General features: G+C 42.1%; 1 protein-coding gene across 3 annotated transcripts in view; it reads left to right on the forward strand.

Moving 5' to 3' along the window:
* PGM1 (phosphoglucomutase 1) overlaps nt 1–15,782 on the forward strand; it is a 63,409-nt gene that overhangs the window by 30,533 nt on the left and 17,094 nt on the right. For 2 of the 3 annotated variants that reach the window (XM_002917698.4, XM_034653615.1), the window contains exons 2-7: nt 3,778–3,940; nt 4,281–4,427; nt 6,064–6,189; nt 9,054–9,244; nt 10,513–10,667; nt 13,373–13,488. In XM_002917698.4, the coding sequence (XP_002917744.1) occupies nt 3,778–3,940; nt 4,281–4,427; nt 6,064–6,189; nt 9,054–9,244; nt 10,513–10,667; nt 13,373–13,488 (898 nt within the window). Of the gene's footprint in view, nt 1–3,777; nt 3,941–4,280; nt 4,428–6,063; nt 6,190–6,296; nt 6,423–9,053; nt 9,245–10,512; nt 10,668–13,372; nt 13,489–15,782 lie in introns of those variants that run through there. The other variant, XM_034653616.1, reaches the window with a different exon arrangement.

The raw sequence follows: 15,782 nt of genomic DNA on the forward strand, positions 1-15,782 counted from the left end.
TCCTAGTTCTTATGTTCCATAGATGAGAGAAATCATATGATAATTGTCTTTCTCTGCTTGACTTATTTCACTTAGCATTATCTCCTCCAGTGCCGTCCATGTTGCAGCAAATGTTGAGAATTCGTTCTTTCTGATAGCTGAGTAATATTCCATTGTATATATGGACCACAGCTTCTTAATCCAGTCATCTGTTGAAGGGCATCTCGGCTCCTTCCATGATTTGGCTATTGTGGACAATGCAGCTATGAACATTGGGGTGCATATGGCCCTTCTCTTTACTACGTCTGTATCTTTGGGGTAAACACCCAGTAGTGCAATGGCTGGGTCATAGGGTAGTTCAATTTTTAACTTTTTAAGGGACCTCCACACTGTTTTCCAGAGTGGCTGTACCAACTTGCATTCCCACCAACAATGTAGGAGGGATCCCCTTTCTCCACATCCTCTCCAACAATTGTTGTTTCTTGCCTTGTCTATCTTTGCCATTCTAACTGGCGTAAGGTGGTATCTCAGTGTGGTTTTGATTTGAATTTCCCTGATGGCTAATGATTTTGAACATTTTTTCATGTGTCTGTTAGCCATTTGTATGTCTTCATTGGAAAAGTGTCTGTTCATATCTTCTGCCCATTTTATGATTTGTTTATTTGTTTCTCGTGTATTGAGTTTGAGAAGTTCTTTGTAGATCTTGGATACCAGTCTTTTATCTGTAGTGTCATTTGCAAATATATTCTCCCATTCTGTGGGCTGCCTCTTAGTTTTTTTTTTACTATTTCCTTGGCTGTGCAGAAGCTTTTTATCTTGACGAAGTCTGTTGGGGGGACTTTCAGTACCAGGTAGAGGGAGTTATCTGTAAATTGATAGACACTTGGGAGCCAGGGAAGGATTTTTCTTTAAAAAAAAATTTTTTTTTGTGGTAAAGTATATGTAAAACTTAGTGTGTCAGTCATTTCTAAGTGCACACTTCAGTGGTACTAATTACGCTCACAATATTCTGCAACCATTACCATTATCCATTTCCAGAACTTTTTTCTCAACCCATCTGAAACTCTATACCCACTAAACGGTAACTGCCCATTTCTCCTCCCCCACCCCCTGGCAATCTCTGTTCTACTTTCTGCCTATGAATTTTCCTTCTTCTATGTACCTCATTTAAATGGAATCATACAATTCTTGTCCTTATGTGTCTGGCTATTTTACCTAGTACAGTGTTTTCAAGGTTCATTCATGTTGTAGCATGTACCAGAATTTCATTGCTTTTTAAGGCTGAATAATATTCTGCTGTGTGTATATACCATATTTTGTTTATGCATTCATCTGTTGATGGACGTCTAGCTATTGTGAATAATTCTCTTATGAACATGGGTGTACAAGTTATCTGTTTGAGTCCCTGTTTTCTTTTGTGTCTATAGCTAGAATTGGAATTTCTGGATTGTATAGTGCAGGGAAGGTTTTTGTATAGAGGAGAGACACAGAACCGTGGTTTAAAAAGGTGAACTAGGTGGGCCTGAGTTGGAAGGAGGGATTCAGCCAGGGTAGATTAAGGGAGGTACAGGTGGGAGAGAGAAAGGGGAGACTGAGTCAGGACCTGTTGCAGTGCTCCAGACATTGTCAAGGGAAGGCGGGTAATAGGGTAATATCTCTTCAATATCAGGTTGAGGATTAATATTCCCGAGGGTGATTCACAGGAGAGAGTCTTCTCTGGAAGGAGAGATTTTGATCTGCCGTTACCTCTTCTTGGGCTGAAGAGAAGAAGGTACCCTGGACTTCCCTTGCTTCTTTCTCTTGACTTTCTTATTTTTACTCCCGATATAATCCTCTCATTCTTGGACCATTACTGACTGCAGATCTCACCCTAAAGAATGGTAGAATAAGGAATGACTCGGGTGGTGCAGCTTAATATTCATTCACCAGTCTCCCTTTCCGTACCAAATACATATAAGATCTGAGTACAAGTCAGTATAATTGATGTGCAAGTATGTGCAAGTATAATTTCCAGATAACTCCATCACCACTCTGGCTGATTAAATTGCCACCCTTAGTTAAGCCCCTCCTACTGAAATTATGAAACTGCTCAACTATGGATTTTCACTCTTATCAGAACCCAGAAACTGCTATAAGGATGAGATGTTACTGTTCTCACTGTATTGAGTTAGCTATTAGTGGCCAGCGATGGTTACTAATTTGCCTCATGACCTTGCCCTGTCATCTGTCCCAGTGCCTCCCATACCACCTTTCCATAAACACTTGTTATTACTGCTTTTGGTTAAATGCAAGGGTGGACAAATGGGCAGCGTTGCAACTTTGGACCTCAGCTTCTTCGTCTACACAGCAGTCCTAGGGAGCAACTATGAGAAAGAATTGAACATGCCATGGGTTTTAGAAAGCACTCTGCAGCTCAGTGATAATCATTAATACTGATTTCACACTGTCTGCAGGTCCCTCTGGTCTACAGTGGAGCCTAGTTATAGCATCTACCCTGGTCATCACCACTTCCTGAGGAAGGCAAGGCATAGCAAATGTATTAGTCTAACAAACATTGTTCCAAGATGGACAAATGAGAGCCAAGAGGTGACTGAAATGAACCAGCTGCTTCCTGGGAGATGGTTGGCAGCCGAGCGGTTGATGATAAGGCGGGCAAGCATTCAGTGACTTACTTGTAGGGTGGCAGAGGTAACAGTCCCAGAAAAGCTTTCCCAGGGAATCCAGGTATCATCAGACACATCTTCCACCATAAGTCATTTCTTCAAGAATGTTTATCTTGGGTGGGGCAAAAAGAAATAACAAATGGAAAAGTTTAAAACATTCCTGTCCCTTTCTTCTCTCAGAAAGGAGAATGGAATGAGGGCACAAACACCTCATTTTATAAATCTTTTGATGCAGTAGTCAGGTTTTCTCCAAGTATGTTCAAGGAACTGATGGGACTTCTTCCTTCTTTTCCAACTTGGGTCATGTTGAAACAAGTATAAATTACATTTTAGTGAAGAAAGATTTAGGAGCTGTGCTGATAACATCTATGAGCGATAGGGAAGGTGAGTTAAGAGTGAGCAAGGTACCACCTGTAGCCCTTTTCTGTAGGTGGTTCTGATTGGTTTAATCAGTAATAACCCCCAGCAGCTTCTGCTTTAGGCCCAGCAGGTAACCCAGGTACACCCTCACATGGGTAGATATGTCCTGCTTGGAGGAAACCACTATATCAAAATCCAGGCTTGACTGGAAAGATAAGTTTATGAGATGCATATTGTAAAACTCTTCATATAAAATTTGCCCTTTTTACTTTAAAAAAATTTTTTTAAGTTACAAAAAGTCTTCTCTTTGGGTAGAATTCCTTTAACGAGCTATCTTCTCCCCCAATGTGGTCTGAAAGCATGATTGAATTGGATAGAAATGTGGGTTTTCTAACAATTTTTCAGTGAAAATTATGAACCTGGTCTGGAAAGACTGTGTTTCAAATACTCTGTGTTTTCTTGCCAGAGCCTTAGTGCTCCCCCAGACCACACACTATTTTAAAACTACAAAGTTCCAAAAAACTATCTGAAGGAATGGCTTTGCGAAGGAATGACTTTGTTCTGCAATACGGATTCTACTTCAGTAATAATATTATTCAACAGTAATATTCTACTTAATAAAATAATAATAATCCAGGCTGTAGATGTTCATTAGAGAACACCTTTTCTGGTTCAATACTGTTTCTTTGTCCATCTGCCTGTTGTTTTGGTGTTTCTGTGCAGTAGCTCTGGATTTATCGATGTTAAAGTGTGCATTTTGGATTTCTTCTTTTAGATTGGTCGCTTGGTGATTGGGCAGAATGGAATCCTCTCCACCCCTGCTGTATCCTGCATCATTAGAAAGATCAAAGCCATTGGTGGGATCATTTTGACAGCCAGCCACAACCCAGGAGGACCCAATGGAGATTTTGGAATCAAATTTAATATTTCCAATGGAGGTGAATTTTCTGTCATTTTGAGGATAGTCCATTTCTGTTCATTGGGACAAACTAATAACTGAGGCCTTGGAAGGCCAGGGTTCTGGTTCTGATCCTTAGCGAGGGAATTCTTTGTTTCCTTTTGGTGACAGTGGAATGCTTCTCCTTCTGCTATACCTGAATATGAGAAGCCATGCACGAATGATCATTAACATATTTTCTTTTAGAAAATTTTGATGCTTTGCTGTCTAAATGATGGAATGGCACATGTGCTTGTGAAGAGGGATGGATGAGCTCTGTGTTCTTTGTATTTTCATGTCAGTCCCACGAAATGACCCACAGTTCACTGTTTGATTTCCAGGTCCTGCTCCAGAAGCGATAACTGATAAAATCTTCCAAATCAGCAAGACAATTGAAGAATATGCAATTTGCCCCGACCTGAAAGTAGACCTTGGAGTTCTGGGAAAGCAGCAGTTTGACCTGGAAAACAAGTTCAAACCATTCACAGGCATGTTGACTCTCCTCCCCTCCTGCCCACTCTAGTTCCAACTTGAACAGTTTGCCTTTCAAGGTTTTAATACAATGGATCCTCAGTGTTGGAAAGATTGTGGTCACTAAGCTTCGCATGCCTTAATTAGCAGGTCTGGAGTTGGGTCTGGGAGTCCCAATCCATCCCTGCCAGGAATCAGCCCTGTGACTTTGGGTAAATCATTTCCAACTTTCTAAGCCTTGGCTTCCATACCTATAAAATGAATGGCCTTGACTAGAAGACCTGTAAGATTACATTCATAGCCAACTTTTATTGAGCTTTTATTGTGGGCCAATGGGCCAGGCTCTTAACATGCGTTATCCCACTTTATACTTACAGAGCCCTGTGAGGGCAGCACTCTCTGTATGCAGGTTTTCCAGATGAGGAAACAAAGGTTGAGAGAGCTTACACGACAAGCTCAAGATCCCATAGTCAGTGAGTGGTAAACCAGATTCAGACTCAGGTAAATGATTCCAAAGCCTGGGCTTTGATTCTTTATTTCCTGCCCTAATATTCAGTAAAATCAAAATCAGCCATTTTGGGGGCGAAACTGAAACTCCCCACAGAGGCAGCTGTGGTAGACATTTTGTGGTTGAATGCCAAGGTGTTACCAGTAATTGATGGAGTAAATGTTTATAACATTGTTCATATTAACACAACGAGGATGAGATGGTTAGTAAGGCGACTTGCGTTTTGACCGTTCTAATGTGTACTCTTTCTTCTGGATTACAATGTGATGGAATGCATTTTTTGTTTGAACCTACCCATCGAGAGCTGGCAGTTGCATCCTAACAAAGATAAACTGGCGCCTTGGTACATCTTGAATACATTCTTAGGGTTTGGAAAACAGCAGTAGAGAATTTCTTAAATTCAACGTTTTGAAAATGTTCAGAGCCCTGCACGTCCAACAAGAACAATTCTAAGTTCTTATATTTGTTTTATTCCTTCGGCGGTGCATGTGAAAAGTGGTTTATTAAAAACCCTTTTTTTCCTGCTTTTTACCCTTAAGTCCCATGGCAAAGAGCCTAGAAAATGGAAAGAAAAGTGGGCATTACATTTTCCGTTACTTGTGACACCAAAATACGCTTTTTATAGTGATAGGCAAGGAGTGAGTGTGGCAGCATAACAGCGTTTACAGTCAGGCAAACCTCTGTCAAAAATCCCATGTGTGCCCTGGCCTAGCTGTGTGGGCAAGTTACTTAACCTTTCAGACTTAAAGTCTTTCTTTAAGTCTATAAAACAGGTCTAGTAACGGTTACTTCTCAGGACTATTGTTAGTCTTGAACAGCCAGGATGTATTGGAGCTGCTTGATAATTATCCTTTTAAAGTAGCTATTGTGGGTTTACAGCAATACAATCATTTTGGAAGATAATATTTCTTTAAAGAATTTTTTTGAGGTGGGGGAGGGGCAGAGGGAGAGAGAGGGAGAATCCCAGGCAGGCTTCATGCTCAGCAGAGAGCCCAACATGAGGCTTGATCCCACAACCCTGAGGTCATGACCTGAGCCAAAATCAAGAGTCGAATGCTTAACAGACTGAGCCACCCACATGCCCTGAGTCTAATATTTCTTAATGTATTTAGTTCCCCCATCTTTATTATTGCTTGTTCTCACAGTGGAAATTGTGGATTCAGTGGAAGCTTATGCTACGATGCTGAGGAACATCTTTGATTTCAATGCACTGAAAGAACTGCTGTCTGGTCCAAACCGACTAAAGATCCGTATAGATGCCATGCATGGAGGTATGGAGCTATTTTTCTTCCCTTCTTCTCTCTTAGAGATATGAAGCTGCTCTCTGCCTTGTGTATCATGANAGTTCCCCCATCTTTATTATTGTTTGTTCTCACAGTGGAAATTGTGGATTCAGTGGAAGCTTATGCTACGATGCTGAGGAACATCTTTGATTTCAATGCACTGAAAGAACTGCTGTCTGGTCCAAACCGACTAAAGATCCGTATAGATGCCATGCATGGAGGTATGGAGCTATTTTTCTTCCCTTCTTCTCTCTTAGAGATATGAAGCTGCTCTCTGCCTTGTGTATCATGATGCTTTAACAAGCCTTTTCTCAAGACTCTGCATCACAGTTTTTAAATAGTGATTTTGCAACCATATCACATAGATAAAGATCTAATTGTATGCAGCAAACATGGTAGAGACATTGCTCATGGTAAGGTAGTGCGAAGTTCAGAGTTTCCACATTAGGCATCAGGTTTTGAGTAGCATGCAACTGTTTTTGTGGATGCTTCCTCCCCCTCAGAAGATACCTTACATTTTTCCTAAGTGCCCCCATCTGTACCAAGGCGGTNCTGCATCACAGTTTTTAAATAGTGATTTTGCAACCATATCACATAGATAAAGATCTAATTGTATGCAGCAAACATGGTAGAGACATTGCTCATGGTAAGGTAGTGCGAAGTTCAGAGTTTCCACATTAGGCATCAGGTTTTGAGTAGCATGCAACTGTTTTTGTGGATGCTTCCTCCCCCTCAGAAGATACCTTACATTTTTCCTAAGTGCCCCCATCTGTACCAAGGCGGTGGTTGTCATTTGCTAGATGAGGTAAACATGCTCCTGAGCCCCATACCCCACTCAGCTGCCCCCACATGTGCCTTTTCTTAGAAGAGCAGAGCTTACAAGAGCAAGCTGAGGATTAAATTCAGTAACAACAGTTGGGTGTCTCTCCCTCTTCTTCCTCTGTGGGTGTGTGGGGCCAGGTCAGCAGAGACAGCAGCCATCCTTGTGGACCAGAACCACGAGGATTTCTCACATGGAGGAATGTGGCAGTTCCTGAGCACTGAGGTTGTTTATTTGTTTTGTAGTAAATTTAGAATTTTAGAATCTTTGAGTGGGAAGGAATCTGCCTGGTTTTGGAATCTAGCTGCCTGCCTGGTTGGGAAGACTTTCTGTCTGGGATTGAACCCTTTTAATGGTGCCATTCAGGGCCTCCCGTTACACTGCAATACCCCAGTTAGAAAACCTTCTTCTGGAGGGTGGAAATCTTCCATCCCTGAACCTCACCTTTGAGTCCTAAGTTGCCTGTGGAGTCCCACAGAATGAGTCTACTTCCTTACTTAGATAATAGCTATTCTGTCATTTCAAACCATTCAATTGGACACATATTGAGAACCTACTACATGTGTGCATGGGGAGGAGGCAGGGACTCAGTCAGGGACTTGCGATGCTTGGGGAGATGGGATGGGTCAGAAACTACTGTCAGGCCAACAAAATGAGGGTTAGATAGAATTTCAAGTATTCTCTTTGGGGTGTGGAAGAAGGCATAGCTTAACTAGCAGTATCAAGAAAGGTTTCCTGGAAGAAGTTGGCAACCAACTCAGCTTTTATGAAAGAAAGACCTAGGGTGGTAATTTCCAGCTGAGACATTGGCTGCAGCAAAGCCATGAAGACTTAAAAAATGAGGAGGGAAAGATTTAGGGAAATGAGGAAAATGGCTTAAAAATGGGCTTTATATGTTAACTAACCAGATTTTAAATAAAAACTAGAAATAAAAACATGAAAAGAATGGGTTTGTGATGAGATGTGGGGTACAGGAAGAGGGTCATGAAATAGACTTTGTTCTCCTGGCCTTTCAGGGGTTCCTCTAATGCCTCAGTTTCTATATCCTTCACAGCTGTGGCTGCCTTGACCCTATACTGTGGTGTGTCCATAGCCTCCTTAACATGTGACCCCTAACGGGAGAAGCATCTTCTACCCTATTCTGACCTCTGTGGCCTACATTGGTGTCTGTACCTTCCTTGATGAAAACACGTTCTCAGCAATTTAGAAATGAATGTTCTTGGTGGTTGTACAAAATGCCACCATAAAAGTATGTGACTGGTTTTTCCTCTTGTTGGTAGTTCTTACTTTTTGTTTGTATTTTGAACCAGTTTGTCTGATAGCCAGATATAGTAGGAAGATTAGGGCTGTGAATCCCAGCTCCCATTCCTACTGGATATGCAAATTTGGGCAAATGGCTTCATCTCAGACTGGTTTTCTTATCGATAAAGTAGAGGTGATAATCACAATGTAAACACTGATAACATTCGTGCCAGGTACTGTCCTCAGGGCTTCCTGTCTATTAACTTGTTGAATCCTCACCCAACCCTGTTAGGTAGCTACTATTATTATCCTCATTTTGCAGTAGGGTAGCTTGAGGCACAGAGAGATTAAATAACTTTCCCAAAGTTGTACAGCCCATGATTAACAGAGCTGGGATTTGAACCCAGACACACTGATTCCAGAGTCCAAGCTCTTAAGCACTAAGCTCTACCACATTGTGAATTCTTTTTGTTTTTGAAGGAGTGAGAAAATGGTTGCAAAGCACCTGGCAAGGTGTGTAGTAGGGCCTTCATAGAAGCTAACAGCTCTCCCTTCCCCCATTCTCCTTCGTCAACTAACCACACCTTTTCCAACCAAACCCCTCATTATTCCTTTTGGCAAAACCTTCCGTCCCAGTCAGACTTAACCTCTCCGCTGGCCTCTGAATATAGGCTTCACATTCTCATTGTCATTCATGCCATTCTCCTTAGAATGCCTCCATCTCCTCCCCCGATCCTGACATGCTTTCATAAGTCATAGTTCCTGATTCTTCATTTCACATTTTACGTAGTCGTGGGACCGTACGTGAAGAAGATCCTCTGCGAAGAACTGGGCGCCCCCGCAAACTCGGCAGTTAACTGTGTTCCTCTGGAGGACTTCGGAGGCCACCACCCTGACCCCAACCTCACCTATGCTGCTGACCTGGTGGAAACCATGAAAACAGGAGAGCACGACTTTGGGGCTGCCTTTGATGGAGATGGGGTGGGTACAAGTGCGTTTAAGTGAACTCTGATGCGGGCCAGGCCTGGTTCTGCAAAGCTGGGAGAAGCAGGCTGCTTTGTCAGGCCCTGTGGGCTTCGTGAGTGAGTGACTTTGATGAGTCCTCACTGTACGTGGGGTCAGGGCTAAATTATTAGAAGACCCTCTTGAACAAGAGTGAGTCCTTGAAATGTAACCCATGTGTTTAGTTTTAGACATTCATGTTTTCTAAGAGTGGAAGGGTGATCAGGGTTCAGTTATGACATAATGACTGGTGCTTCATGAGCTGGTCAGGTTCTAGAAATCCCTCCTAGGTTTATTTGAGCCCTGGAAAAGGTTTTAGCCTTATAATACACCCATTTGTTCATTTGCATTAGCTAAATGATAAAACTATAATGAGAGAATTAACCTTTTATTCCTTCTCTACAATTAGTATCTTTAATAAGCAGGCTGTTTTATTTACATTGATGACTATATAACAGACAAGGAAGAGATGTATTTTAGTTGGGTTTGTATCCTGGGTACTACACATGTTCTACTTAGCCAAAAATATATTTTTATTGCTCTTGTTCTTTAAATTCAGCTAGAATCCATTATTTCCTAAAAAAAAAAAAATTTTTCCCATATCAGAATTTTGGAAAATGAAAAGGGTCCCTAAAAACATTATTTTGCAGTGCACCTTTCCGAAGCAGTGCATGATGGGAGTTTTTTCCTCAGTAACTCTGAGTTACTTGAGTACTTCCTTATACCAGGCACCAAGGAAACAGTGAAGGTGGCAGTGTGTTTTGTTGGGTCCTGCATCGAATGGAGGGGCCATGATTTAGGATCTCTTTCTTGAAGAAATCTGCTTCGTTTCTCGAAAGAGGCCTGGTAGACCCACCAAACTATGTGAACAGTCAACATTTCCTTTCTTATTTCGATCTCTTCTGTCCTTTGGGAGAGAGATGATTGATTCCAGAGTTTGGAAAAGGTCTGGGAGGTTAAAGACAGCTGGCCTCTGGAGGAAGAACAGAGTTTTTGGTTCAGAAGGAGTTTGTGCTTGCACTTTAATTGAAAACAGTTCTAGTTTTTTGGCATGGGGGTGCCTTTGGTGTAGTGGTGTACTGTGCAGATCCATTAGAAACAAAGTCCGGTGTTCAGAACCAGGTATGAGTAAAGGTATCAGTTTTAAATTTTATAATTTAAAATTTTATTCCCCCCCATGTAAGATTTTTTTTTTCCCCCAGCAGTTTGATTAAAAGCTCTTACTTTGAATCCCTCTTCTCCCAAAGGATCGAAACATGATTCTGGGGAAGCATGGGTTCTTTGTGAACCCGTCAGACTCCGTGGCTGTCATTGCTGCCAACATCTTCAGCATTCCGTATTTCCAGCAAACCGGGGTCCGAGGCTTTGCCCGCAGCATGCCCACCAGTGGGGCCCTGGACCGGTAGGTCTCCATTCCCTTGGCCCTCACCAGGCTCTTCTCTGTGTCTGGAACACTCTTCCTTCCCTTGCAGCATGGGCATCTGAGGCATAGTATGGGCTGTTTATTTTATTCAACATTTTTTGTTAAAGTATAATTAATATACAGCATTTTATTACTTTCAGGCACACAACATACTGATTCAGCACTTCTGTGTATTACTCAGGGCTCACTGCAATAAGTAGAGTCCCCATCTGTCACCGTCCAGTGTTATTGCGGTGTTACTGACTGTGGTCCCTATGCTGTGCTTTTCATCTCTGGGATGTGTACGTCTTAATCCCCTTCACCTATCCCCCCACCCACCTCCCCTCTGGCAACCACTAGTTTGTTCTCTGTTTTTAAGAGTCTGTTTGTTTGTTGTGGTTTTTATATTCCACATGTAAGTGTTTATGTTATGAGGGAATGGGTGGGGTTTTTCTGGATTAGATGTCCCCAGTCTGTGCTTCCTTAACAACCCTGCACCTCTTCCATTCCAGTACTTACCACACTGTTCTGATAGCTTGTTTGCTCACCTGTCTTCTCTGCTGGACTGTAAACTTCTACAGAGAAAAGACTGTCTTGTTCACTAATGTATATACCATGGTATTCCTGGCGCATAGTAGGACACACACACACCCCTTTAAAAAAGGAACGATTGAATGTTGCTAAAGAAATGAGTGGATGGCAGCCCCACTGTACTGACAGCATCACTCTGGAGAAACATCCCTGTCCTTTAGCAGGTGTGCACAGAGTTTGAGTGAAAGAGCAGTTTGAAGGAAGATCGTATGTCAAAGAACTTCCAAAGAAACATTCCATGTCCATCCCTCGCTGGGTGCCCATCCATACACAAACACAGTAAATGTTCATTTGTCCAAAATCCAAATAAACAGAAAGCTCAAATAGTTAAGGAAAATTATATTCAGTTTTTATGAGAAAGGACCCAGTGACAATAAACACTTGGTATCTCAGATATTTATTTATTTATTATATATCCCTCATTTACAAAGGCTTTAAGGTGGCTTGTGAGACCACATCTAAAACAATTAAAAAATATAAGTAAAAATGCTAAATGAGGACTAGGGAGAATGTTAATTAGAACATATTAGGTGCCTAGTAAATGTTTGCTGAATGAATGGATAAAGAATGAGTGAAAGAATAAAAGGTCAAGGTCAAAGAAGAAAGCAAAATGGATATATCTAGGTTCTTCTAGTAATAACTGATATTTATTGAATGTTGCCTTGTACTAGACACGAAGTACTCTATGTTTTAAGTCATTTAATTCTCAAACCAACCTCATGAGGTCAGTGCTCTCTAACCCCACTTTACAGGTGGGAAACAAAAGGACAAAGAAGTTAAGTAACTTGCCCAAGGTCACCCAGCTAGTACATGGCTGAGTCAAAACCTTTGCTCCTAATTGACCCAGCTGGGCCGTGTCATAGTTTCCTACTGTGGGGGAGAGGAGGAGTACATGTTAATACAATTAGTGCTAATTTCCCTTCAGCTAAGAAGAAGTTAATAACTGATATTCATAGAGTCGTTTATAGTCTTACTCGATCCTCACAGCAATCCTTATCCTAAAGAAGAGGAACCCAAAGAAGAGGTTAGCTGTCTTGTTGAGGACCCCACAACTAAATCAGAGCTAGAATCAGAACCTGGCTTCTGCCTCCACGCCTTTCAGCTGAAGTTGTGAGCTGGTTTTGGCCAGGCTGTTGTAATTAGACCTAGCAGGTCCTGAAATAACTTCTGTGTCATCCACGAGCAGTTTAATTCTAGTTTTTGGAAAAACTGATAATCCACATATAGAATCACAATGGAGATAACTCATTACCCAGGTGAAAGTTTATTGTACTTCCAACTTTCAAGCTTACAGATTTAATTTTCTTCAAATGTCAGAATCTAAATGTGACATTGCTTTGGTAGCAATAACGGGAGCATTCTGGAAGGCAGAACTTATTAAAACAGTGCATGAAATGAAGATTAGTCTTCCTTTTCAGAGGGAAAGGGATCTTAAAAGATTAAAGGTTCTAAATAGTCTACAGATATATAGGAAGGACTGAAAGATGTGTTGGAGGGGACAGGGGACCAAGGAGCAGTGTGGGGAAGTTGGTACAAATGGGAGACCCAGTGGACGCTATCCTTTCTGGGCCTTCTGGTGAAATGAAAGGAGCATTGACCAGGCAACTGTATAGCAGCAGGCCGTTGGCCATCCTGGCTCTGTGACCTTAGGCTGATCACATAACCTCCTAGACCCTGTCTCCTTTTCTGTAAAAGGGTGACCTCCTAGACCCAATATTCTATGATTCTGTGATTTGAAGTGCATCAAAACATCATTCTTTTGTTCTTTATGGAGTGGTGGTAGATGCAGTCAGTGTCCAAAACATGTTGGGTTTGAATGGCCTCAAAAATAGCCTTGCACATTTTGCTACTGTTGCTCCTTCTAAGATATTAAACTCAGTGACCTGAATTAATTCTTCCTTCTTCCTCTTTTACCCCCTCTTCTGACTCCACATATAATAGCCCATTGTGCACAAGTTTTCTCCTACGATTTTCCACCCATCTTAGAATTACGTGTACCTCTGAGCAAGGCTAAATGGGACCCTTGATTACAATAACGGTTGCTAGTTTCCCTCGCTCACATGGCTAAGCTAACAGTCCTGCTGTGATATAACTTTGATTTCATGCCTTTGAAGGGTGGCTAGTGCTACAAAGATCGCTTTGTATGAGACCCCAACTGGCTGGAAGTTTTTCGGGAATTTGATGGATGCAAGCAAACTGTCCCTTTGTGGGGAGGAGAGCTTCGGGACTGGTAAGTGCATGGCCCTGTGCTACCATTTCCTTTTCTGTAAACACGACTTGAGGGAGCGCTCCAACCGCCAAGGCAGGACTGAAATAGCACCGGTGGCCGATGTGTCCTAAATCAAGATGCAGTTTATTTATAACAACCCTGATGAAGTAGACACAATTGAAAAGCCGTGAGCGTGCTTAGCCGAGGAGGGCTAATTTTGCTTCCAGAGGATCACATCCACCGAGACAGGAAGTTTGGGGGCCCCCTCAGCGTCATGGTCACTGAGTCTGTAGAGATTAAACAGAGTGATAAACATATGTTTCTCCCCTCCGTGGCCAAAGAAACTTTTATAAATGTTTTCCTTTCTGGGAAGAAATATGGTGGAGCAAGTCAGTTTTTCGTTTTTATTTAAAAGGAGGTTGAAGCACAGCATTAAATCTTTCTCTTTAACAGGCCCAAGTTTGCTGTAGCAACAAGTTATGATTCGTTAAGGTTAAATGAAAGGAGGCCATTAGGGTGGAAGGAAGTTGCTAGGTGATCAAGAAATTAAAAATATGTCCTTGTCCGTGAGGACGTCTGTAGAAATTGTTAGTATGATGAGGGAAGGGAACATAGTAGGCTGGGGACCTTTCAGGACCCTTAGACTCTACTTTCTGTGCTCTCCGCCCTCCTCTCTGCCTGTGGAAATGCTGACCTGAAGTCCTATTTCTATGACCTTCCCTACTGCCTCATCCTATCTACGTCACTTTCTCACCTTTCTAAATCTCCATTCAGGCATGTGGCCCTTTTCCATGTGTTGGTCTCCAGCCAGGTTGCAAGGTACTTCACTGGCCATATTTCTTCTCCTCTTAGTCTTTTTACCCAATATTTTGAAATAAAAGGACTGATCTTGGTCCTTTAGTACCAAAGCAAAGCAGAGATTGAAATCTTTCCTTCCATAAGCCTTGCAACTGAGTTGCAGTTCATACCAGGTTAAAGAGAATAGATGCTGACTTTATTTCATTTCCTACAAGTCCTGGGGTAGAGTGGGTAGAATGAGCTGGTAAATTTGAGACACGTATATACAAAGTTCTACGAAATTTAATGTCCTTGAGGGAGTGGTAATGCCCCTTGGTAATGAATTGACTTGATAGACTTGGAGGATATAAGAAAGATGGATGAGTCTTGGGATTGAACATTGTCCACAAAGAAGACTTGGTGGTTTCCCCNTAAGAAAGATGGATGAGTCTTGGGATTGAACATTGTCCACAAAGAAGACTTGGTGGTTTCCCAACGTTCTGTGTCTTTGGTCAGAGAACACAAGGCCACTGCTTAGCCCTATCCTACTTCATAAAATATGGACTATGCCACGTTACTCTGTGGGATACCAGATGAATGCACATGAACCTGTGAGGTGGTCTTATTCCATGAAATACCAACCCCCGCCCCCCAGTGTTATCAAGTGCAGGCTTGCTCGCAATCATTCTTTTTTATGGATGAAGCTGTCTTTGAAATCAGGGACTATGTCTCCACCTTTGGTTTCCTAACCTCCCTGTACCTGCGTCAGTGCTGAGCATAGCGAAAGGGAGAAAAGTTTAGAACAAGGTTTCCTTTCCCAGGGTGTTTGGGTGTGTGGAAGGATACTAATTCCAGGAGAGGGTTCTGAATTCAACAGAGATTAGAAAACTGGGAACACAGCTGTCTGTCTTGGATATTCATAATGATATTAGCATTCGAAGATTCCAAAATGTTCTACTGTAAGGAATCCTGTTTGTACAGTTTTACCTAAATGTAGTTAGCTACATCTTTCTCTCTCTGTTCTCGTGTGTGTGTGTGGTGTATGTAGTGACATCTTACCCCACAGATCTGTGTGGGAGGCACTGGGCAAAGTGGATACCAAGCCTGGAGCCATGTAGGAGTCCCTGATGTGGACTGGCTGGGAGCACACCTGGAGACAGCATAGCACAGGGGCCCCTCTCACATGACAGGGCTTCACCTACTGGAAGGCATCTTGCAGGTCCTGTCCTCTCCAGGCTACCCATCCTTGGTTCGCCTGCTCATTCCTCACTCCACATTCTTTGTATACCCAGCACCAGCTTCTCGATGCTTCCAAGTTCAACAGTCCCTCTCTTAGATCGTGTTCAGAACTAAGCCCAAATCCATGTGTGACCTAACTGAGAGGTAAAGACTAGAGTGGGATGATTATTTCTGGAGAACTGGGCTCTGTGCTTTTTTGGAAATAACTTTCATTTATGTTAGCTTTCAGGACATTTCATAATACTGTTTAGCCCATATAATGTGGATAAGTAAGCCCCTTTAAGTTTTTACTCAGGAGA

This window comes from Ailuropoda melanoleuca, chromosome 2 (assembly GCF_002007445.2).
Source record: "Ailuropoda melanoleuca isolate Jingjing chromosome 2, ASM200744v2, whole genome shotgun sequence".
NCBI classification, from domain to species: domain Eukaryota; kingdom Metazoa; phylum Chordata; class Mammalia; order Carnivora; family Ursidae; genus Ailuropoda; species Ailuropoda melanoleuca.